This window comes from Myotis myotis, unplaced genomic scaffold, assembly GCF_014108235.1.
Source record: "Myotis myotis isolate mMyoMyo1 unplaced genomic scaffold, mMyoMyo1.p scaffold_m19_p_20, whole genome shotgun sequence".
NCBI lineage: Eukaryota > Metazoa > Chordata > Mammalia > Chiroptera > Vespertilionidae > Myotis > Myotis myotis.
Window position 1 is genome coordinate 4,496,349 of NW_023416325.1, and position 22,470 is coordinate 4,518,818.

The following is a 22,470-nucleotide window of genomic DNA, read 5'->3' on the forward strand; positions in this document are numbered from 1 at the left end:
ACCAGCTAGGGCACCCGAGGGCAATTTTGTTCCCTAGGAATAGTTGGCAACATCCGGAGACATTTTTGGTTGTCACCACTAAAGGGAGTGAGCTACTGTCCTCTAGTGGGTGGAGGCCAGGGATGCGGCTCAACATCCTACAATGCACGGGACAGTCCCTCCACAAAGAACTCTCCGGTCCCAACTGTCGGTCGTGCCAGGGTGAGGGCAAGGCTTGGGCCTCAGAAAGTTGGAAAGTTAGTGCTGTGAACTCGTGTGTACGTGTATCTGTGTGTCCCTGTTCTCGGTTCTTTTGGAATATACCTAGTTGAATAGCGGAGGTGAGAGTGGTCACCCTTGTCTTCTTCCCGATCTTAGGGGGCAAGCATGGCAGTCTTTCACTATTGAGTAGATATTAATTTTTCATAGATGTGCGTTGTGACCTTGACGTTCCTTCCTATTCCTAGTTTTCCGAGTGTTTTAATCAGGAGAGGCTGCTGGGTTTTCTTAAATGCTTTTCCGGGTCCATTGAGATGATCACGTGTTTTTTTCCCCCCTCTCTGCTACCTGTGTGGTTTGTTACGTTTTGTTGAGGTTGAACCACCCTTGACTGACCCTTTCTTTTAAACAAAACCAAGATGGTCTTAAAAAGAAAAAGAATCCTCCTGGCCCCATGGATTACCTAGAAAGTTTCCTTGACCACAACATTTTGGCAACTTCTGTTGGCCAACGTGGGCAAGAAGAGTGTGGGCCATGGAGTTCTGGGAAAACATGAGAACTTTTCCCTTAAAAACATTGTGTTGAAACTAAAAAAAGGAACCCCCTCCCCCCCTTTTAGATACTTCATTGGTATGCTTAAACTTTGTGATCTGTTATTGTTGTTTCTTAATCCTCACCTGAGGATATTTTTCCATTGATTTTTTAGAGAGAGTCGAAGAGAGAGGGAAAGACAGAGAGAAACTTCGATGTGAGAGAAACACATCGATTGGTTGCCTCCTGCATGCGCCCTGACCAGGGCCCAGGCCTGCAACCAAGGTACGTGCCCTTGACCGGAATTGAACCCGGGACCCTTTGGTCTGCAGGCCAACGCTCTAGCCACTGAGCCAAACCAGCTAGAGCTAGGGAAGTCTTTTTTTAGATAACAGCTTTATTGGAATGTAATTCACACATCAGAAAATTTACTCATGCAAAATTCAGTGTTTTTCAGTATATTCACAGAGTCGTGCAACCATCACTGTCATGAATTTTAGAACACTTTCCTCACTCCAAACAGACACCTTTAGCTCTCACCCGTATCCCGCTATCCCTAGATAACCACTAATCTTCTGTCTCTATGAATTTGCCTGTTGCGGGCACATCATCTACATGGAATCATACGATATGAGGTGTTTCTTTTTCGTAGCACGTTTTCAAGATGCATGCATGTTTTATTACGTATCAGCGTTTCATTCTTTTTTATGGCTACATCCTATTCCATTGTACGGATGGACCACATTTTGTTTACCCATTCATCAGTTAGTGGACATTCGGATTGTCCCAACTGTTTGGCTATTACGATGCCATCCCAGAGTCTTTTAGAGTTCATGATCTCATTTAGTTCTCTCTCACATGCATGTTTACGATTCACGGCGAGCATGTGTTAGCATACCTAAATTAGAGGTGAACAACCCCGAGTCAGAGGGCTAAGGAGTGCGCTCAAGACCAAGCACGTGATGGAGCCGCAAGGAGGACCTTCTCCACTCTGCCCCTGGCTTCTCTCCTCTGGCTCTCTTGGCTGAACACATAGATTCCCGACTGCCTTTCATCCCACCAGCTCCTTTAACAGAGAAATAACTCACTCTGGTTTCTCTGGTGGCTCAGTTGGTTGAGCGTCGTCCTGTGCACCGAAAGGTCACTGGTTCAATTCCCAGTCAGGGCACATGCCCAGGTTGCAGGTTCAATCCCTGGTCAGGTACGTGTGGAAGGCAACGGATAGATGTTTCTCTCTCACATTGATATTTTTCTCTCTTTCTCTCCCCTTCTCCTGTCCTCTCTCTCTAAAATCAATAAAAAAATATTTAGAAAAAAATTAAAAAGGGAAATAACTCAAAGCCGTAGACACTAAAGCATCTCTCCTTTTCTCCTTGCAGGTTTTCTGAATGACCCTGCTGCTTTTTCTATGTTGTCTGATTCTCTCCTGCCTGACCTTTTCCTGGTTAAAAATCTGGGGGAAAATGACAGACTCCAAGCCAGTCACCAAGAATAAATCGGAGGCAAGCTTCATCCCAAGCCAGGAGCCCTTTCCAGCGTCCAACAGCTCAGAGGAGCCACCGCAGAAAAATGGAGACAGCAGCTCTTTGCCAAAGACTCCTAACCAGGCGGAACCGGCCTCCCAAAAAGGTCCCAAAGATGCCGATCGGCAAAGAACCTCCAGGCCACCCCGACACAGGAATCCCTCAAAAAGCCCCCTTCCCTCCCGGGATGCCTCCCCAGCCAATGGGACAAGGACCCAAGGCCTGGAGGCCCCAGACACCAATGGCCTGTCCTCGCCGGCCAGGCCCCAGGCCCGAGCCAGAACCCTCTCCAAAGAAGACCAGAAGCAGGCGCACATCAAGAGGCAGCTGATGACCAACTTCATCCTGGGCTCCTTTGACGACAACTCCTCTGACGAGGAGCCGGGCACTGGCTCTGGCCGAGAATCTTCCCGCAAGGGCAGCAGGGCCAGCCTGGGGGCCCTGACCCTAGAGGCTCTTCGAGCTGCAGGCGACTCTGAGACCCTTGTCCCCGCTATGAGGTAATGTGCCCTTTTTGTCCTCGTAACCAGGAGGGTGGCGCAGAGTTAGGGAGTGGTCTTCACACCGGGGTCAAGCCATCCCTGCTCTGTCAAGCCATCCTTGGATGCCAGCGCTTCCAGGGGAGCTATGTGAAAAGCAGGAGATGTTACCCTTCTCTGCTTCCTTCCTCCCTCCCCTCCTTTCAAAATCGTCTCTTGAACACCTACTGTGTAAACGGGAAACTGGCTTTCTAGACAATCTCAGCCTAGTTGGGGAAGGGGACGCTGCATGTAACTAGTTATAATTTAAGCCAAATGAGCTTACGCCGCAAGGGATGATGGGAGCCTGGAGGGCAGGACAGTTTCCCTGCCTCCTAAAGAGACACATTCCTTTATTTGTTCTTTTGTCCCTTCATTTATTCAGCAGGAGGCTACTAACCGAGAAGCGGGCCTCCCCCGAGGGATGCCTAAAAAGCAGAAACTCAGATCCCAAATATTTGGAACCAATGTTGTCCGGTGGTGACTTTTTGGAGGGTTTTGTTTTGTTATCAAGCTTTGCCACCTCCGTTCCCAGATTACAAAAGGAACACAGTCGATCCCAGTAGAAAACTTGGGAAGTATAGGAGAGCAGAGACAAGAGGAGGCGCCAACCAGAACCTCACAGGCCGGGGTGAGGGGTGTGGATTGAGGGGTAGGCTCCCTTGCTGGCTGTTCTTTTAAGCAGCTCTGGTATTTGCTTTGTCAACATGAGAAAAACCTGGGCGAGGAGCTGGGTTCTTCCATAGGGACCCACGTTTCCAGGGAGCTTAACTTTAACCCTGGTTCCTGGAAGTAAGCGATTGAGAGAAAAGAAAATGCGAGTGTTCTATGAGGAAGATCTCCAGGGACACTATTTTTTATTTTGATTTTTTGGTTAATCATCACCCGAGGATATTTTTTCCATTGATTTTTTTTTTTAGAGAGAGTGGAAGGAAGGAGAAGAGACACAGACCAGGGGGGACTATTCGGAGCTTCTGGAAGGGTTAAAGGAAGAGAAGGCTTCAGGGTCTGGTACAAAGAGTACCTGGTTCAACCCTGGCTCTGCCCCCCTGCTCCACTGTGTGACCTTGGGCTTGGCACTTCACCTGCATCTGCAAAATGTTGAAGGGATTAAAAGGGATGATGTTTATAAAGTATGCACAGCGTTTGGTACACAATAGGTGCTTAATAAGCAGGAGATTCCTCTCCTGTCCTGGGCTGGTGCTCTGCCCACTAGCACCCACTTTACCCACTACTCGAATTGACCCAGAGCTTCCCCACCCCGCTTCTACCTATAGATTATATAAATTACCCATTTATCTCTTCTAACAATGATACAAGGCTGGCGGTGGATCCCCATTTTACAGATGACAAAACCGAGGCCCAGAGAGGTGAAGTACCTTTCCAAAGATCCCACAGTGCATGCTGTCTAGTAATCTCAAACATTCTCTCCCCTCCAAACCCCGTTTGTCCCCTCAGTGTGGCAATTTCAGCAGCAATTAGGGAAAGCAGTTTATTAAACCAAGTCACCGAAATTGATGAACTACAGAGATTAGGGCAGAAGTGAATGTCCAGTGTGTGTGTGCGCTAAGTGATATCTAAGTAGGAGGGTTGGCAAGATACCTTAATTACTAGAGCTCCAGCAGGAAACAAGAAGGTCCATCCTAACTGGAAGATGGGAAAACTATCTATATAAAAGGCTAATGTGCAAAGTGTCCCTGAGGGAGTTCGACCGGGAGACAGGGAGTTCTATCGCTTGATATGATGTGCACTGACCACCAGGGGGCAGTGCGGAATGAAGTAAGGCCCCAGGCGGCAGCCAGCAGCCAGGGAAGGGAGGCCCTGGCCCTGGCCAGCAGCTGGGGAAGGGAGGCTCTGGACAGCAGCCAGAAGGCCCCCATCGGCCCTGATCGCTGGCCAGGCCTAGGGACCCTACCCATGCACGAATTTTGTGCACTGGGCCTCTAGTGTACAAATAAACAAACACGCCTGTAAGATAGTCTCCAAGTGTGTCCAACGCCAAGAATGAAACAGGGTACAGGAGAGGGGGTTATTAAGAGGCAATATTTTAGAAAGGTGTGTGCAGGTCAGGGAAGAGCTCTTAGAAAAAGCAACTTTCGAACTAGACCTGAGCAGGCCCACAGAACTTTCTAGAATGGGACGTTCTAGAACTGTGCTGCCCGATATGCTGCTTATGGAGGGCTGCTGCTGGAGCCTTCTCTTACGCAGGGTGGTGACGCCTCTCCCCGGGCCCCCAGGTCAAATGCTCCGCCCACTTTCAGATGTGGGTCATTGAGTTCGGAGGTGCAGGCTGGCGCCCTGCCTGCCACCAGCTGGAGCATCAATGGAAGTGGTGACAGAGTCCCTGTTAATTCCAGGAAGTTCCCTTCATTAGTATTATGTGTGTGTTTTTCCTGATCCGTTGCTCAATCATCTGCACCCTCAGGCAAATCTCTGAACCTTGTGGGCCCAGTTTCTGCAAAATGCAAGCAGAGAATAGGGGCTCTCACTCCTTCCCTGTTTCTCAGACAGAAAGCAAAGGCCTGGAGAGTTTATTCCAGGGCCTGGGGATCTTCCCTGCCCCCTGCAGTTTTCTTGGGTGCCACCGAAGGTCAGCTTGTGGCCCACCTGGCTCTCCTCTCTTCCTGCCAGGCCAACTACCGGGAGACTGGCAAGGCCATGGACGGAAAATGCATGTGCTTAATGCGTGGGGGGATGCTCATTTCCTTTTCTTTTTAATCTTCACCTGAGGATATGCTCATTGATTTTATTTTATTAAAATTTTTTTGTGTGTTTGTTAGTCCTCACCCGAGGATATTTTTTCCATTGAGGGTAAGAGAGTGGAAGGGAGAGACAGAGAGAAACAGCGATGTGAGAAACAGAGAAACATCGATGTGAGAGAGAACATTGATGGATTGCCTTCTGTTTGAGCCCCAACCGGGGATCGAACCTGCAACCTAGGTATGTGCCCTAACTGGGAATCGAACCCGCCACCTTTCGGTGCATGGGAAGATGCTCCAACTAACTGAGCCACCGGGTCAGGGCTGGAGGGCGTTCTTTTTGAAGCGGTCTGCAAAGGGGCCTTCTTCTTCCTGCTGTGCCCTCCGCGCCCCAGAATACTCACCCTTGCCACTTCCATCTGGGCCGTGGCATTCGCTGTGCCCTCTGAGCTGAAATGCTTCCTTTTCTTCTTCACGCCCTAGACTCGCCTCTCCACCCTCCAGGGCCTGCTCCGTGGCCCTGACCTGTGCCGTCCCACAGCGCCCTGTGCACTTGGCTGAGTGCTCTGCTCTCACATCTCGAGATTCTTAAGAACTTTTGAACAAGGGGCCCTACGTCTGGCCGTGGGCCTTGTCAGTTCCGTAGCCGGTCCTGCCTCCATCTCAGGCTTTGGCCCATCAGAGTCTCTGCCGCCCAGGGTCTTCCCTGTCCCCCTCCCACTTTTAAAGTTCCCCCCCTCTGCCCTCGCCAGTTTGGCTCAGTGGATAGAGCATCGGCCTGCGGACTGAAGGGTTCCAGGTTCGATTCTGGCCAAAGGCACATGCCTGGGTTGTGGGCTCGATCCCCAGTAGGGGGAGTGCAGGAAGCAGCTGATCAATGATTCTCTCTCATCACTGATGCTTCTATCTCTCCCCCTTCCTTCCTCTCTGAAACCAATAAGAAATATATTAAAAAAATAAAGTCCCCCCCTCGTTCCCCGTTTCTTTTTTTTTTTTTTAATAATTCTTTATTGTTGAAATTTTTACCTATGTCCTGATTTTCCCCCCATTGACTCCCTCTAGCCCGCCCCCTCCCAGGCCCTCACCACCCCATTGTCTGTGGCTATGGGCCATGCATATATGCATAAAAGGTCCTTGGTTGATTACCTCCCACCCACCCACCCTCCTCCGCTTTCCCTCCAAGATTCCGCACTGTGTTCCATGCTTCCCTGTCTCTGAATCCACTCCATTCATCAGTTTATTTTGTTACTTAGATTCCACATATGAGTGCGATCATGTGATACTTGTCTTTCTCTGACTGGCTTGTTTCACTTAGCATGATACTCTCTAGGTCCCTCCATGCTGTCTCAAATGGTAAGAGATTCTTCTTTTTCACTGCTCGTGCCCCATTTCTTGATCCATCATTCTGATGTGTTGCCTTCACAACCCGTCATCACTTTTTGAGATCTTCTTCAATGTCCTTGTTTCCTGAGTTGTGACCTGCCTCCTGCAGGCTCCATGAAACCAGGAGCCTCCGCTTTCCCCCACTCCCGAGCCTAGTGCCAGCTCACTGTAGACTTTGGATAAATATTTGCCAAATGCATGAATGAAACGGGCATCCCCATCCTGTCAAAGACAGAATGCTGTGTTCCTCGGCGTGCAGAACACCTGATGAATGAGACGGAAGAATGGGTGGATGCGTGAATGAACGAATGAATAGGCACTTCCGTGCTGCTCTTGAGTGGAAGTAGAATGCGTGCATACAATTCTTTTTGTAGAAATCTTGTGACTTTGTAGACTAGTTCTGGGGTTAAACTCCAAGTTTGAACTTTTCTCCTGCTTTTAAATGTGTTTAAGTGTTCTCCCCCATCCCTTCCATTTCCACCCAGTGACTTTGTGCTGTCTGTTCCGATCCACTCCCCGCCCCCCCCCCCCGCCCTCCCCCCTCCTCCCGCCCCCAGTCTCTTCCCTCTGGGGTTCATCGCGGGCCAGGACTTGGGACTTGACCTTTCCTTGCACTTGGAAACAGTCCCTGAGGGTTGGAATTCCCATGTAACCCTCAGAAATAGAGGTGATGAGAACACGCATGATGAGGCAGAATAGACGTTCACGTGCCATGAAACGAAGGTGGGCCCGTTCTGTTGAACAAGCAGCAGTGTGGCCAGGGCACAGTGGGCTTGGGGTGAGCTACCAGGTTCCAAGCCGCCTCTTGCTAGCTTGTTATCCTCAGTGCTGCCCTGTGGGGGGCGCATGTGCGGACTGAGTGGGACGTGGGACTGACGGGTTCGGGATTGCACAACTCAGCCCTGAGAGTCAAAGTTACGAAACTCAAGTTCACGAGTTGGCGTTGAACTCCTTTACCAGCAAACCTGCCTGGAATAGTTGTGGTTAGTTATAGTCTTTATCCCATTTTGTGTGGATAGTCATGTCTTCTGCTGCCGAAATGTTAACATGAAAATGTGAAGCGTTAAGTGTTACCTTCGTGAAAAAAAAAATCCCCCAGTCCCAAAGCCCATGAGGCCCCGTGAGTTTCGGAAAAAGGACCGTGGATACGTGTATGTCACGAGCCTAGAACATCCCTGGCACATAACGAGCACAAAAAAAATGCTTGTGCTTAACAAATGTGTGCGTGTGGCGGGAAGGAGTGTCTCCGAATAATTAATCATCGCTGTCTCTAAGTTACGGTACGACTATCCGTAACTTAAATCTTCTCCTGTGTTTTCTAACTTTCTGCTGTAAATATTGTTACAACAAGTTTTAACAATGTTTAATAATAAAACGTAACAGATATTGGAGGGGCCTGACAGGCATGGCTTAGTGGTTGAGCTTTGACCTATGAACCAGTAGGGGGCGTGCAGAAGGCAGCGGATCGATCGATCGATAATTCTCTCTCATCATTGATGTTTCTGTCTCTCTCTCCCTCTCCCTTCCTCTCTGAAATCAATAAAGATTTTTTTAAAGGATATTGGAGGGGAGCCAACCAGTCATCTCACTTTCTAGATAAGAAGCTGAGGGCTGGAGAGGTTCGGAGGTCTGTCCCAGGTCTCCCAGCAAGATCAGCTTAGGCCCAGGGCACCCCTTGAACCCAGACCCTCAGCAGAAGCAGATTAGAAAGTGGTCTGAAAACTCCCGGGATTGATGTTGCCACCTCACCTGGGCTCCAGCAAAGGCACCTCCTCCCTCCTAACTTGTTCTTTCCCTTAATGGAAGAGGCAGGAGACGGGACAACTGATCAAGCAACCATTCCGCTGTGTGACCTTGGGGACACCCCCTACCCTCTCTGGGCCAGACTGGGTGCTCTGAGGTCCTCTGTGGCTCTAACAGTCTTGGCTTTTGTTTCTTTGTGTGTGGAGATAGGGGCTGGGGAGATGGGGAAAAGAGAGCAGCTGGAAAATTGGAAAAAGCACGTTAATTTATAACCATTTTCTCCTTTGCTAATTACCGCAGAGGGTCTGCGTTCCAGGCAAGTTCAGGACAAGCTAAGAGATGAAATGGTCAAGGGCAGTAGCTAAGGTTTGTCCCCTCCATTCATTGGCTTGGGAGCTCTTTTTGCAGCCCTGCAGGTGGGTGCCAGGCACTGCGATTGGCACTGTGGACGCATGGACGGTGAGACCTGGCCCCTGCCCTCAGGGAGGACAGGCTAAGGAAGGGCTGAGCGGCCAGGAGCCCAGGACATTGCCCTTGATAGGTGGAGAGAGTGGTGGAGGGGTGAAGAGCACTCACGCTGGAGGCCCGCTGACTGAGGAGTGGCCTGCTGACTCCTCCACCGGCCGTCATGTGACCTGGGGTTGAGCTGTCAGCTTGCTGTGCCTCCGTGCCCTCTCAAATGAGGCCACAGTGGCCCCTACCTCCCAGGGCCAGAGTCAGGCTTTAGTGGAGTTACTGTGAGCACAGCCCTTAAAGCAGGGCCCGCTGAGCAGTCACTGTCATTAAGTGCAAAGCACAGTGTCCTAGTAAGGGCCCAGGACCCGCAGGCAGACAGATCTGGGTTCACATCTCAGAGCAGTCCCATGACCTCTCTGAGCTGCAATTCCCTTCTCTGTCGCAGCAGGGTGAGACTAGGTCTCCCTTGGAGGGGTGTTGAGATCACAGGGGAGGAAGTGTGGGGCGAGGATGGCCGCAGGCTGCCTCGGTTGCCATCTGTTGAATGGGCATCTTCCAAAGTTCTTACCTGTGGTCATGGCTGTTCCAACGCCCCGCCAGGACTGTGATTTTGAGGTAGGGCAACCTGTGTCCACGAGGATGAAGAGGGATTGAAACGGCAGGTGACGTGTCCCTGAGACAGGCTAACACACAAATGAGCCCACAGGCGCCAGGGGTTCGATCCGCCTTTTCCCAAAATGCTCACTTCCACGTGGGAGTTTGAGAGATTTGCAAAGCGCACCTCGGGCCCTGGGAAGGCGAGTGGAGTGAGGGTCTGTGGGGTTTGGACATGAAGCAAAGAGCCCGGCCAGGGAGTGAAGGTGCAGTGGAAAGGAAAGGGGCCCCTGGGACTTGCATCGCTCTCCCTGTCCCACATAGCATCCGGGGTGGGCTTGCAGCGGGCACCTGCCCAGGCCTCTCCTCCTCATGGTCGCCATCCATACCTTTCTCATCAGTTCCAACTAGTGAGCAGCTCATGAAACTTTAAACTCTCTCTACATATTTGTATCTCTAAATGGAATGCAATGATCTTTCTATGATATTTTAATTTATTTATTCATGTATTCATTTAGGGAGGGACGGATTGACACCCCCCCCCCCCCCATTTTCAAGACTCTTTAGCACCTAAGATATTCTCTGGGAGCCCGGGATCAAGGGGATCCCTGTCTTTTCATTGTTCTATTTGTGGAATGAATGTTGAGGTCCGGGGGAGACTGGCTATTCTGTCAATACAGGGTACAGAGTACCAAACATTTTATTTTTTCCCCTTTCCCTTAAGCATAAGATCCTGTTTTAGAAAAAAATCTTTCACTTCTGCTCTATACTTTTCTGTAATATTTCCCCCATCATATATTAAGAGGGATTATTTTTTAATTTTTTCACAAAAGTGCACATTATGCCAAGGATTTTCCGGAAGAGGAGGTGGAGAGAATGGACAGGCCTGAGGGCAGTCATTGAGCGCCTTTCCACCTGCTGCTAGTCAGTTGCATGTGCATTTTCTGTGTGTGTGTGTGTGTGTGTGTGTGCTGTCACCAATCTGGGCTTTCTGCAAAATCAACAACTTAAATTTAGCCTCTGATAAGTCTGAGGAGAAGGGCGTACAGGCACGAGATTGCAAGCACAGCCAAGTTTGAACCATTTCATTGAAAGTCACAGGTACTAAAGTCTGTATAATGGTGGTGTGTATAGGGATGTCTGTTATTCTTTCCTTCTCATCTTTTATTCGCTAGTAATGCAGCAGAGAAAAACCCAAGTCATCATCGCTCTGATGACAGGCAAAGCCCAGCCATCTAAATGGAACCCCTCTTTGAGAGCCCTGGGCAAAGCCAGGTGTGTGAGGGCATGTGAGCAGAGAAGTTAGAATATCACACAGTGTTCAGCGAGTGTTGGGTTTTGTCCATAGAGAATAAAAATCGAAAGCAATGGAAGTAACCTGGTGAGAGTTCTAGCCGGCATGATCCTAACTGATTTTGGGTCAGGCAGGGTGATTTGAAATACCTTCATTTCCTGATTTTAATTGTTTTCATAATTTTGAGGTGGTTACATTTAAATTTGGGTCGTTGGAGTGAAGGTGAATACTTCTAGGTTTTGGTTTGAAACCTAAAAAAAAAAATCAGCTTAAGGTGTGTTTGTTTTTTTTGGAGGGATTGAAGGCAAGGTCACAAAGAAACTCTAAAGAACTGAGAATTTAGTTCACCTGTGTTATTTATTTTTTAACCTATTGGGTTTTTAAAAATAAATTATTTTAAAAAAAATATATTTTATTGATTTTTTACAGAGAGGAAGGGAGAGAGATAGAGAGTTAGAAACATGGATGAGAGAGAAACATCGATCAGCTGCCTCCTGCACATCCCCCACTGGGGATGTGCCCGCAACCCAGGTACATGCCCTTGACCGGAATCGAACCCGGGACCCTTCAGTCCGCAGGCCGACGCTCTATCCACTGAGCCAAACCGGTTTCGGCAAAATAAATTATTTTATTGATTGATTTTAGAGAGAGGACCTTATTTAGGGTCTCAGGTTGTCTGGGGTCTTCCGGTTCTAGGAGGCCCTCACTTTATTTTCAGTATATTTTTATTATTGATTTCAGAGAGAAAGGGGGAGGGAGCATCAATGATGAGAGAGAATCATTGATTGGCTGCTTCCTGCACGCCCCACACTGGGGATCCAGCCCACAACCCGGGCATGTGCCCTGACCAGGAATCGAACCCTGACCTCCTGGTGCATAGGTCGACGCTCAACCACTGAGCCATGCCAACTGGGCAGGAGGCCCTCACTTCAGAAGGGGACCCAGGTGGTTCAAAGTATGTGCTTAGAAAGCCCACTTCGGAGAGGGGGGGGCGGCATGGAGCCAACAAGTCTGTGGAAGTAGAGGTGGAAGAATAAGCAAAAACAGGAACCTGGAAGCCAAAAGTTGACTTGACTACAAGGGTTTTTCCTTGTAGTGACAGCTGACTCACATGCCAGATAACCCACATTTTCCACCACTTCCCTGCTGTCTGTGTCTTCAAGCTAAGCACACTGATGGCGAGTGTTTTGCAGCTATCAGTCTGGAGGGGGAGGCCGTCCTAGGACTCTTCTGCGGTCAGGGGAGCTGGGGAGGCAAGTAGCCAAGACGTCTTTTCTCTCCGGCAGCTGTCGCCCCAGCCCAAGGTCAGCTGTGGCTCCAGGATTGGAGGTTCCGGGGGGCGGGGCCTTCCCGGGGGGCGGGGCCCGTGTGGGGGCGGGGCCGGGGGCGGGGTCTGGGCCGGACAATTGCGCGCAGGAGGCATTTCGGGATGGAGGAAGCGCTGCGCGGAGTCGGCCGCCTGCAGGCTGCCGCTCAGCTCGGCCCGAGAGGCACTCGGACCGCCCCTCCGCCTCCCGGCCGCGACCTGGCCGCCCCGCTGGGCCCCGGACCCCGGGTCGGCTGCAGGAGGTTAAGGGGACACATGCTTTGCCTCTCGGCAGGCGCCCGGTGGGGTCGGCCGGCGGGGCGGTCAACATGAGCCCGGCCAAGTGCAAGGTCTGTTTCCCCGACCACAAAGTAAAGTAAGTAAACCTGCCATTTTAACGACCGTTATCTTCTGCAAACTTGTGCCCGCCTCGCACACACACCGGCCGGCCTGGGCGCTGGGAGAGGAGGCCGGGTTGGCGGTGACGTTGTTTGGAGCAGGGCGCGCAGGACCACACAGGTGCCTCCAGGTTGACCGGGCGGCCGGGGCCCTGCTTCCCCCTCTCCCTCCCCTTCGCCTTGATGAAGGTGATGGTCTCTCTGAAACCCAGTGATGGCCAAGTCCGGGGAGAATCAACGTGCCTTTGAGTAGGCATCCCATTTAAGGTCATTTTCTGGGCAGGTTAGTGTAGGCATTTCTGTGCCTTCAGTGCTTCTTAGCCCCGCCTCCTAGATTTCGTTTCTTTTCTTTTTTTCGTGTGTCTTCATTTTATAAAATTACCAACGTGATGCTACGTTTGTTGTTGAAAATGCAGACAATTATAGATAAGCAGAAATGAGGGACAAATATCACCCATAACCTACTCCCCCCCCCTCAATGTTGATTAATAGTTGCCGGGTATCCGTCCATACAGCTTTTTTTCCCCTGGGCAGGTATGTTTTTAATGTATGAATTCAAAGTATACAGAGCATTGCCTTTTCACTGGACATTAAGTATTCTACCACTGGCTCAGCTTCCTGTGGCCGCAGACTAATTTTGTATGGTTTGTCAGTAAAGCATGGTTAAAAAAAAAAAATCAAAAGAATACTATTTGGTGATATAAAAATTACCTGAAATTTAACTTTCAGTGTCTACAAATAAAGTTTTATTGGAACACAGCCATGCTCATTGTTTATACATTGCCTCTGGCTGCTGCTTTCAGAATTCAAGGGCAGAGTTAAGCAGTGGGACAAAGACTGGGCCACGCAAGCTCGTCCTAGAGTATTTGCCATTTTGTCCTTTCCAGAAAATATTTGCCAACCTTTGTTCTACATCATGCTTTTTACTGGGTTCATATTATTCCTTTAAAATGCTTGAAAAACATGACCTCTGCCATCTGGGAGCTCGAGCCAGTGGGGGAGCTGGATGTGTTCAAGGCCTATGTGCTGCAACTGGAATAATTGCTATCATTCGTCTTGTGCTCTCAACTTGCCAGGCCAAATGTTTTGTAGGTGCGTTCTCGTGCCCTCTTTTCACCAACCACCAGGGGGCGCTAAGTGGTTGCTGTTATCCCCATTTTATTTTTTATTATTTTTAAATATATTTTTATTGATTTCAGAGAGGAAGGAAGAGGGAGAGAGAGAGAAACCATCAATGATGATAGAGAATCATTAATTGGCTGCCTCCTGCATGCCCCTTACTGGGGATTGAGCCCACAACCCAGGCATGCGCCCCAGACTGGAATTGAACCCCGGGACCCTTCAGTCTGCAGGCTGATGCTCCATCCACTGAGCCAGACTGGCTTGGACCCCCATTTTATTTTTAATATGTTTTTATTGATTTTAGAGACGGGGGAAGGGAGAGAAACATCGATCGGTTGCTTCCTGCACCCACCCCAACTGGGATCGTGCCCTGACCTGCAACCTGGGTGTGTGCCCTGACCACAAATCGAATCAGTGACCTTTTGGTGCACAGGATGACCCTCAGCCAACTGAGCCACACTGGCCAGGGCTCATCCCCATTTTATAGATGAGGAAACAGACTCTCGGTGCCAATGAGAACATAACCAGGATTCACACTCAGTCTGTTGCCCAAAGGGCTCTCTATAGGCAGCCCGTTTCTACTGCTCTACGAGGACAACTTCAGAAATGAAGAGTCCTTCCCTAATGTTGGACTAGTCAGAAGATGAAAGGACTTAGTAGAAAACTAGTTACTGCAGCTCATGATCATGCCAGGGAGTGAGGACTCCTGAAGCTGGAAGGAACTCAGCGGTGGGTTAATTCCTTTGCTGGGCATTCAGAAAAGGCATGGACATGCCCCAGACATGGTCATCCGCCAGGAGGGAGGCTGACCTTGTAGTTGTTTGGACCATCTGTCTTCAGGGGGCCCTCCTGGGGGTGCTGAGGGTGTGTCTGAGCAAAGGGCCTGCAGAGGGGCAGGGAGTCCGTTTGATCTTTCTCATGCACTGAATCTTGTGTTGAACACAGAGGTCACATTTCTTCCACATTTGGAGCCCTGAATTAACTCCTTTGGCAAAAACACCCAAGGCAGGCCACGTGAACTACAAAGAAGACATTTTTTTTCTCATCTATAAAGCTATTCACTTCAAAAATTTACATATAAGTATTGAATCACATTTATTTTTTACTTATTTATTTTAATCCTCACCCATGGATATGTCTACTGATTTGAGAGAGAGAGAAGGAGGAGGCAGAGGAGAGAGAGAAACATCAATCAGTTGCCTCCCACACACCCTGACCAGGGGTCAATCTGGTACGTGCCCTGACTAGAAAATGAACCCAAAACCTTTTGGTGCACAGGATGACGCTCCAACCAACTAAGTCACTAGGTCAGGCAAGTGTTGAATCACATTTAATTGTACACTTTAATCCAAAAGAACAAATGTGTAAGAAATGGGAATGGGGGTGGGGTGGGAGGGCAGTGGGGGGATAAGAACACATATGTAATACCTTAATCAATAAAGAAAAAAAATTAATGGAAGACACACAAAAAAGAAATTGGAATCGTCCCTGCAAATTCGGCCATGTCATCACCCTATTTCTAATATGAAGATGCTTTATTGGGTCACTTCTCTTAGCTTAGAGGTGCTGAAAAGATGGCGTTAGACTGCCACTGAGCTGTGTGATGTTGAGAGAATGACATCCACCCTTTGAACCTCAGTTTCCTCATCTGTCAACGGCGCTAATTCTAACTGGCCTTTCCAGGATTCTTGAGACTGTCCAGCGCTAGACCCGGGCACTGTGCCTGATGCCAAGCCGTGGGAGGCGCTGGCCTTACTTACGTGTGGTCCCAGGTCAGAATAGACATTTGTACAACTGGTAGCAGTAAAATGCCACTTGGGTTGTGAAAGGGGGCTGTGGAGTCAGGAGGCCGTTGGGATCCTGTCTCGAAGGCTGGACCATCTACGGAGGAGCCAGAAGTAGCAGGAAGGCAAGATTCCAAATGCTGCCCAGCATCCCTCTCTGTGCCAACAGGGCGGGAGGTCAGAGAATGGAGAAATGCATGCGGGGCAGAGAGGTTGGAGGAAGGCTTCTGGGAAGAGACTTGAGTTGGACGGGATGAAATCAAGTTGGGGAGGGGAAGGCGGAAGGAACTGGTCTCCAGTGAGTCCCACATGCCCCACGACCCACGCTGGGGGACGTCACTGCGGTGGGCATTCTGCTCAGAACGAAGGCCAGCGGCCTGTGTGGAAATGCTGGGTGTGGATCTGTCGCTGGTGCCCACCTCTGCCTGTACATTCGACTTTCCAGGGGGGACTTTTGAAAAACGTAGATGCCTGGGTGTCCCCGACCCTCACCCCTAGTCATGCCGATTAATTACAGTAGTGCAGGTGGGGCTCAAGATCAGTACTTTTTAAAGCTTCTCCTCTCTTCTGGGTTCGGCGAGGCTCTTGGTACTAGTGTCCGCACTTGGGGACTGGATTCGGATGTTAGGCCGTGGCTGGGCTACTCGGGCTAAGTCCATTGAAATCACAGTGACCCGGGCCATGGGGAAGCCCCGGTCTCCACAAGTCTGTCTCGCAGGAAAGACCCTTCAGTGAGCAGCCTTGGCCCAGGAGCCAGAGGGTGAAAGGGCTGCTGGCTCTCCAGGGAGAGGTGCCTGTGGAAATCACTGAGACATACCGAGGCTGGCTCCCTTGGGCCTGCTGGGAGATTAGTATTGCTTAGGGGTGAGGCTGTGCTCTTGGGAGAGAGGTTCCCCCCCTTCGGGACTGGCTTCAGCCGTTCGGGTCTGGGCTCCCCCCTTCGGGTCTGGGTTCGGCTCTTCAGTGCTTGGCTCTGCCCTTCAGGACTGGGCTCTCTGAGGACCTGAGGGTTTTTGTTTTGATGTGTGTGTGTGTGTGTGTTTAAAAAGCTGCTCCTGTGATGGGGTGTACAGTCAGGGCTGAAAACCGCCGCCTAACTCAGAGTTGGCAACCTGTTTTCATAAAGGGCCGGGAGTAAGTATTGTCGGCTTCGTGGCACGTGGTTTGTGTCACAGCCGCTCAGGCCTGCTGTTTACCGCACCAGCAGCCATAGGTGATATGTGATCGAACGGGCCTGCCTGTAGTCCAAGCACACTTTATGGACAATGGGATTTGAATTTCGTGTAATTTTTATGTGTCCCCAAAATACAGTTCTTTCTCAAACATTAAAAAATGTAAAGACCAGCCCTGACCGGGTAGCTCAGGTGGTTGGAGCATTGTCCCATACACCAAAAAGGTTGCAGGTTCGATTCCCAGTTGTGGCGCGTACCCAGGTTGTGAGTTTGATTCCCTGTTGGGAGATCGATGTTTCTCTCTCTCCCTTTCTCTCTCTCTCTCTCTCTCTTCTCTCCCCCCCCCCCCCCCCCACTCTCCTCTTCCCTCCCCTCCCTTTCATTGGTTGCTTCTTGTATGTGCCCTGACTGGGGATCAAACTAGCCATCTTGGCTTATCAGGACGACACTCTAACCACCTGAGCTCCCGGGCCAGGGCCATCCTGGGGCTTTTATAATGACTCCCCTGCAGAGGGACGCCTGAGCTAAAGCTCTTTACTGCAGGCCACAAGCCCTGCACACATGCTCCATGAGGCAGATGCTATTAATATTGCTAAATATTTCCATCCCCTGGGGGAACTGAGACACAGAGGATTGGAGTGATTTTCCCCAGATCACCCAGGTCATAGACAGTAGGTTCTAGACTCAGGGCCTGGAAGGATGGCTCTGGTCCCCCACGGTTCCTCAGCTGCAGACTGTGAATTTGGGGGCCCTGCAGTTCTTTGTGTGGGGGCTGTGCTGTGCTTTGCAGGTTGTTGAAAGACACCCCTGGCCTCTGCCCACAGATGCCAGTAGCAGCCCCCAAGTTGTGGCAGTGGAACATGTCTGCAGACATTGCTGTGTGTCCCTGGAGAGCAAAATTGGCCCCGGTTGAGTACTCTTCAACCATATGTGCTTTTTTTTTTTTTTAAAAAATATGTTTTTATCGATTTCAGGGTGAGGGAGAGATAGAAAAATCAATGATGAGGGAGAATCATTGATTGGCTGCCCCCTGTACGCCCCCCACTGAGTATCGAGCCTGCAACCTGGACATGTGACCGGGAATCAAACCACGGCCTCCTGGTTCAAGCGTGGATGCCAAACCACTGAGCCACACTGGCCAGGCAGTGCTTGTTGTTTAAAGTCCAGACAATAGAGGTATTTCCATTTATCTCAGCTAGCTTTCTGCTCAGCATTGGATTCTGAGGGCCGGGTAGCATCGCATTGGAAGCCCAGCTCTTCCGTTTGCCACTGACCTGAGGTCAGTGGCCTCTCTGAGCCTCAGTTTCCTCATCCTGAGCAGGAGATGATGGCGCTGGGGATTCTGGGAGAAGCCCCCCGTGCTGACCCCTAGTGGCTGGAGACTGCGATCCCCTCCCTCCCGATGCAGTTCGCCCTGGTCTTGTGCCCCAGCAGCTGACACCGTTCGGTGTTTGGCTGACAGCTCTGTCGCGTGTTGATTGCACCTGAAGCCATTTCCAAAGTTACCCTGGGATATCTCACCTTCCGCACTTGCCAAATGCCAGCCGAAGGTCAGCCCTCCAGAGCCAATGGCGGTTGGCCTCCAGCCTTGTCAAAAACAAATAAAAATAGCCGCCAGCCTAGGGACGGGGCCTTAAAAAGCCACGCCGGCCGCTCGTGTGCGCTCCCCTGCCGCCTCTGCTGCCAGGGGCCCCGGACCCACCTGATGGAGGGGCTCTGCCACCGGCTCTGAAATCAAAATGCTGCTCGTGAATGGTTGTCCCCAGGCCACACAGTGGCTTTTCTGACACGTGAGGTTTTCTTTGTTGTGGGCTCGATCCCCGGAAGGGGGCGTGCAGGAGGCAGCCAATCAATGATTCTCTCATCATTGATGTTTCTATCTCTCCCTCTCCCTTCCTCTCTGAAATCAATAAAAAAAATATTTTTCAAATAAAGGAAGTCTGAAACATCCCATTCTAGTACACAATTTAGGTCAAATTGTTAGGGTTTTTATTTTTATTTCTAGTTAATTGATTTTAGATAGAGAGGAAAGGGAGGGAGAGAGAGAGAGAAACACTGATTTTTATTGTTCCACTTATTTATGCATTCATAATTGATACTTGTATGTGCCCTGATCGGGGGTCGAACCCGCAACCTTGGTGAGCTACCAACTGAGCTACCCAGCCAGGGCCAGATTGCTGGAGCTTTAATGTTTGTGTGTACTGGAATGGGATGTTTCAGACTTCCTCTTTTTAAAAAAATATTTTTATTGATTCCAGAGAGGAAGGGAGAGGGAGAGATAGAAACATCAGTGATGAGAGAATCATTGATTGGCTGCCTCCTGCATGCCCCCTACCGGGGATCGAGCCCGCAACCCAGGCATATGCTCTTGGCCAGAATCGAATCTGGGACCCTTCAGTCTGCAGGCCGATGCGCTAACCACTGAGCCCCAGCTAGGGCTGTTTCAGACTTTCTGAAGCCAAAGGATCAAGGCTGTGGACCAAGTGGGGAGAGAGGACGATGGGGAGCAGGCCTGGGCAGAGGGGGTCCTGATGCCTTTCCTGGTGAGGTCGAGGGGATCAGCTGCTTCATCCTCTCGGCACCACTGCGCTGATACAATAATAGGGAGAATACTGTGTACCGGACGCCATCATTTACTTCCTACGTATTAACTTATTAAACCCTCACTGCCCAGTGAGGCCCGTGGTCTTACTCTCATTTTAAAGATAAGGACACTGAGTACCTTATGCGGTGGATGCCGGAGTAGCCATGGCTTTCAGCATCTCTGTTACAAAACTAATAGCTTTTTCATCTCATTGAAAATAATACATCATTGCAGAAAATTTAACAAACACAGGCAAAGAGGAGAGAGCAGAAACCACCCATAATTGAGTCCCAGAACCTGGGACCTTTCAGTTCGCAGGCCGACGCCCTATCCACTGAGCCAAACCGGCTTAGGGCTCAAATCAATTTTTTTTAAAAAGCAACTGGTTAACGAAATGTAATTATGATAAAAGCCCCGTTCACATTTGCAAGATGATATCGACCTTCCAGAGCTCTTTCCTAAATCCTCGGGCATCGCAGCCGTTCAGTCCTGGCAGGTTTTAGAAGAGAAGCTGCTGGCAGTGTACCAGAGGCCCTTGCTCCATCCCAAGGACCAGGACTCATTTGTTCATTCCCTCGTTCGTCCATTCAGACATCACAGCAGAACAGACACAGTCTGAACGTGAAGCACGTATCGTCCAGCGGCCTATGGACACGATGGGTTTCTGTCCTTCGTTTCTCTTTTTGTTTTTCAAGTTATAAGAGGAAGTTTATTTAGAAAGTTACAGAGGTAGCAGAAGTGAGCCAGCGGGGCTGCGTGGGCTCAGGAAACAAGTTATGGAGGCAGAAGAGGGGCCTTGGAGCCTTGGAGAGGGAAAGGCAAAGGTACCGCCTGGGGGAAGTAGAGGGGGGAGGGAAAGGTGCGGGCGTGATCCTGGGAGGGAGAGCCATTTCTCTTTTTGTTCCCCTGGCCCAGAAGTCTGTTTCCTGATCTCTGATAGGCGGAGCCTTTGGTGGCGCCACTGGGTGGGGGGGGCGGGGAGGGTGGACAGACTGCAGGTTTGCAGAGGAGGTTTTTTCTCATGGGAAACTACTGGACTCAGAGACGTGATAGAGCAGAAGATGCCCACACCCTACATCAGTGATGGCGAACCTTTTGAGCTCAGCGTGCCAGCGTTTTGAAAAACCCTAACTTAACTCTGGTGCCGTGTCACATATAGAAATTTTTTGATATTTGCAACCACAGTAAAACAAAGACTTATATTTTTGATATTTATTTTATATATTTAAATGCCATTTAACAAAGAAAAATCAACCAAAAAAATGAGTTCGCGCGTCACCTCTGACACGCGTGTCATAGGTTCGCCATCACTGCCCTACGTTCTGGTGTGATGGAAAGAGCCCCAGGCCTGGCGAGGTGCTGGGCCACCCCCTTTGCCTGGCTGGGCCTCAGTTTCCTCATCCATTAAATGGGATTTTTCCCCCCTGACTGCTTATTTGCCTCATAATAGACAGGGCGTGCTGGCCGTGTTCCTTATAGTCAATCAGCTTCTCACCCACACTCTCAGCACCCTGAGCCCACTCAGCCCCAGCCTCCCTAGATGCCTGGTGATGGTCTCTGGACACACGTCTGGGCGGTGAACCTCTAACCTAATTCCTGGCAGGCCGCGGCTCCTTTGGCTGGTTTAAGAGAGTGGACGGAATATCCCTTTCGATTCTGCTCCTGTCAAAGTCCCCCCAAACTACAGCAACGAGATTTTACAAGAAAGAGCAGCCCATCAAGCCTGGGAGAACAGGAGGGGCGACCAGCAACGTCTGGGAGGATGGGAAGCAGGTGGGCAAGTGGGAACTGGCTCAGCAGAACCAACTGGGCTGAGGCACAAAGCAGCAGCGAGGAAGGCTGAGCGCCCCAGAGCTGCCCCCCTTCTCCGGCTCCTCATGGCTGGGGGCTGCCCGGTTCTACTCCAATGGGAGGCAGGAGGTTTGCTCTCTGAGGGGAAAGGCCGATGGTCTTGGGCCTGACGGCACCCTGGGGGTGTGGGGCCTGTATTCCTAGCAGGAAGATAAAGGTCACTGTAGGTGCTGAATCCTGAAACTTGCCCTTTTCCCAGACCTGTCCCAGCAGTTCCCGTCCTCCCTGCCCAGGCTCCTCACCAGCCTTTCCTCTGTGCAGGAGACCCAGGCACTTCCCCCAGGGGACCGGGACCAGCGAGGGAGGACGACTCTATAGATACTTGGGGCTCTAGCCGGTTTGACTCAGTGGATAGAGCATCAGCCTGTGGACTGAAGGGTCCTGGGTTCGATTCTGGTCAACGTACCTCAGTTGTAGGCTCGATCCCCGGCCCTGGTCTAGGCACCTGTGGGAGGCAACCAATTGATGTGCATCTCTCCCATCAATGTTTCTCTCTCTCTCTCTGTCTCCCTCCCTTCCACTCTCTCTAAAAATCAATGGAAAAATATCTTTGGCGAGGATTAACAACAACAAAAAAAATGCTATTCTGTGGAGCACTTGAGATTTTAAAAGGAAAAAAAAAAGATACTTGGGGTATTAAAACACAGACTTCCCAGAGTTGAGCTCAGGGTCCGGTGGCCTGACCACATTCTCAGCTCTTGTCATCAGCCCTTTAGTTCCTGCTCCTGGCCCTGAAGAAGTAACCCAACATTTGGGTACAGTTTCTAATAGGAAGGCGGGCCCCAAACAAACAAAGGGACACAGGACACTTGGAAGAAACAGAAAGCGTACTAGGAGAAGAGAACTTGAAAAAGCTGTTGTTGATCCTCTCATTGAGGTTGGCGAGGATGTCACATGAAGGCTGCACAAAAAGGAACATCTGCAGGCCAGAAACAGGCTCTGAGGCGGTAAGCACACGATAGCAGAAGTGAAAAACTGCTCTGAACAGTTAGAAGAGAAGGGATTGCCCAGGAAGTAAAAAAAAAAAAAAGGGATAGAAAGTAGGAGAGGGAGAAATGTGAACACTGGTGGGCCAGGTCAGCAATTTCTACATCCAAGTCTTAGGACTTGTGGAAAGAGCAGAGGGAAACAAGGCAGGGAAATCATGGAGGAAATACCTACAGACAAAGTCCAGGATGTGAGTTTCCACGTTGAAGGAGATCCTCGACTCCCCTGTTGGGAGCAGACACATATCTGAGCTCATCCCTGTGAGTCTGTGAGGACCGAGGACGGAGAAGTTCCCTTAAGCTTCTGGATATGGAAAAACAGGTCACC

At 50.2% G+C, this 22,470-nt stretch overlaps 1 protein-coding gene across 5 annotated transcripts in view; it reads left to right on the forward strand.

Moving 5' to 3' along the window:
- ACACB (acetyl-CoA carboxylase beta) overlaps window positions 1–22,470 on the forward strand; it is an 86,237-nt gene that overhangs the window by 10,905 nt on the left and 52,862 nt on the right. For 3 of the 5 annotated variants that reach the window (XM_036353890.1, XM_036353889.1, XM_036353891.1), the window contains exon 2: window positions 2,109–2,752. In XM_036353890.1, the coding sequence (XP_036209783.1) occupies window positions 2,118–2,752 (635 nt within the window). In that variant the 5' untranslated portion in view covers window positions 2,109–2,117. Of the gene's footprint in view, window positions 1–2,108; window positions 2,753–12,363; window positions 12,622–22,470 lie in introns of those variants that run through there. The other 2 variants (XM_036353893.1, XM_036353892.1) reach the window with 2 other exon arrangements.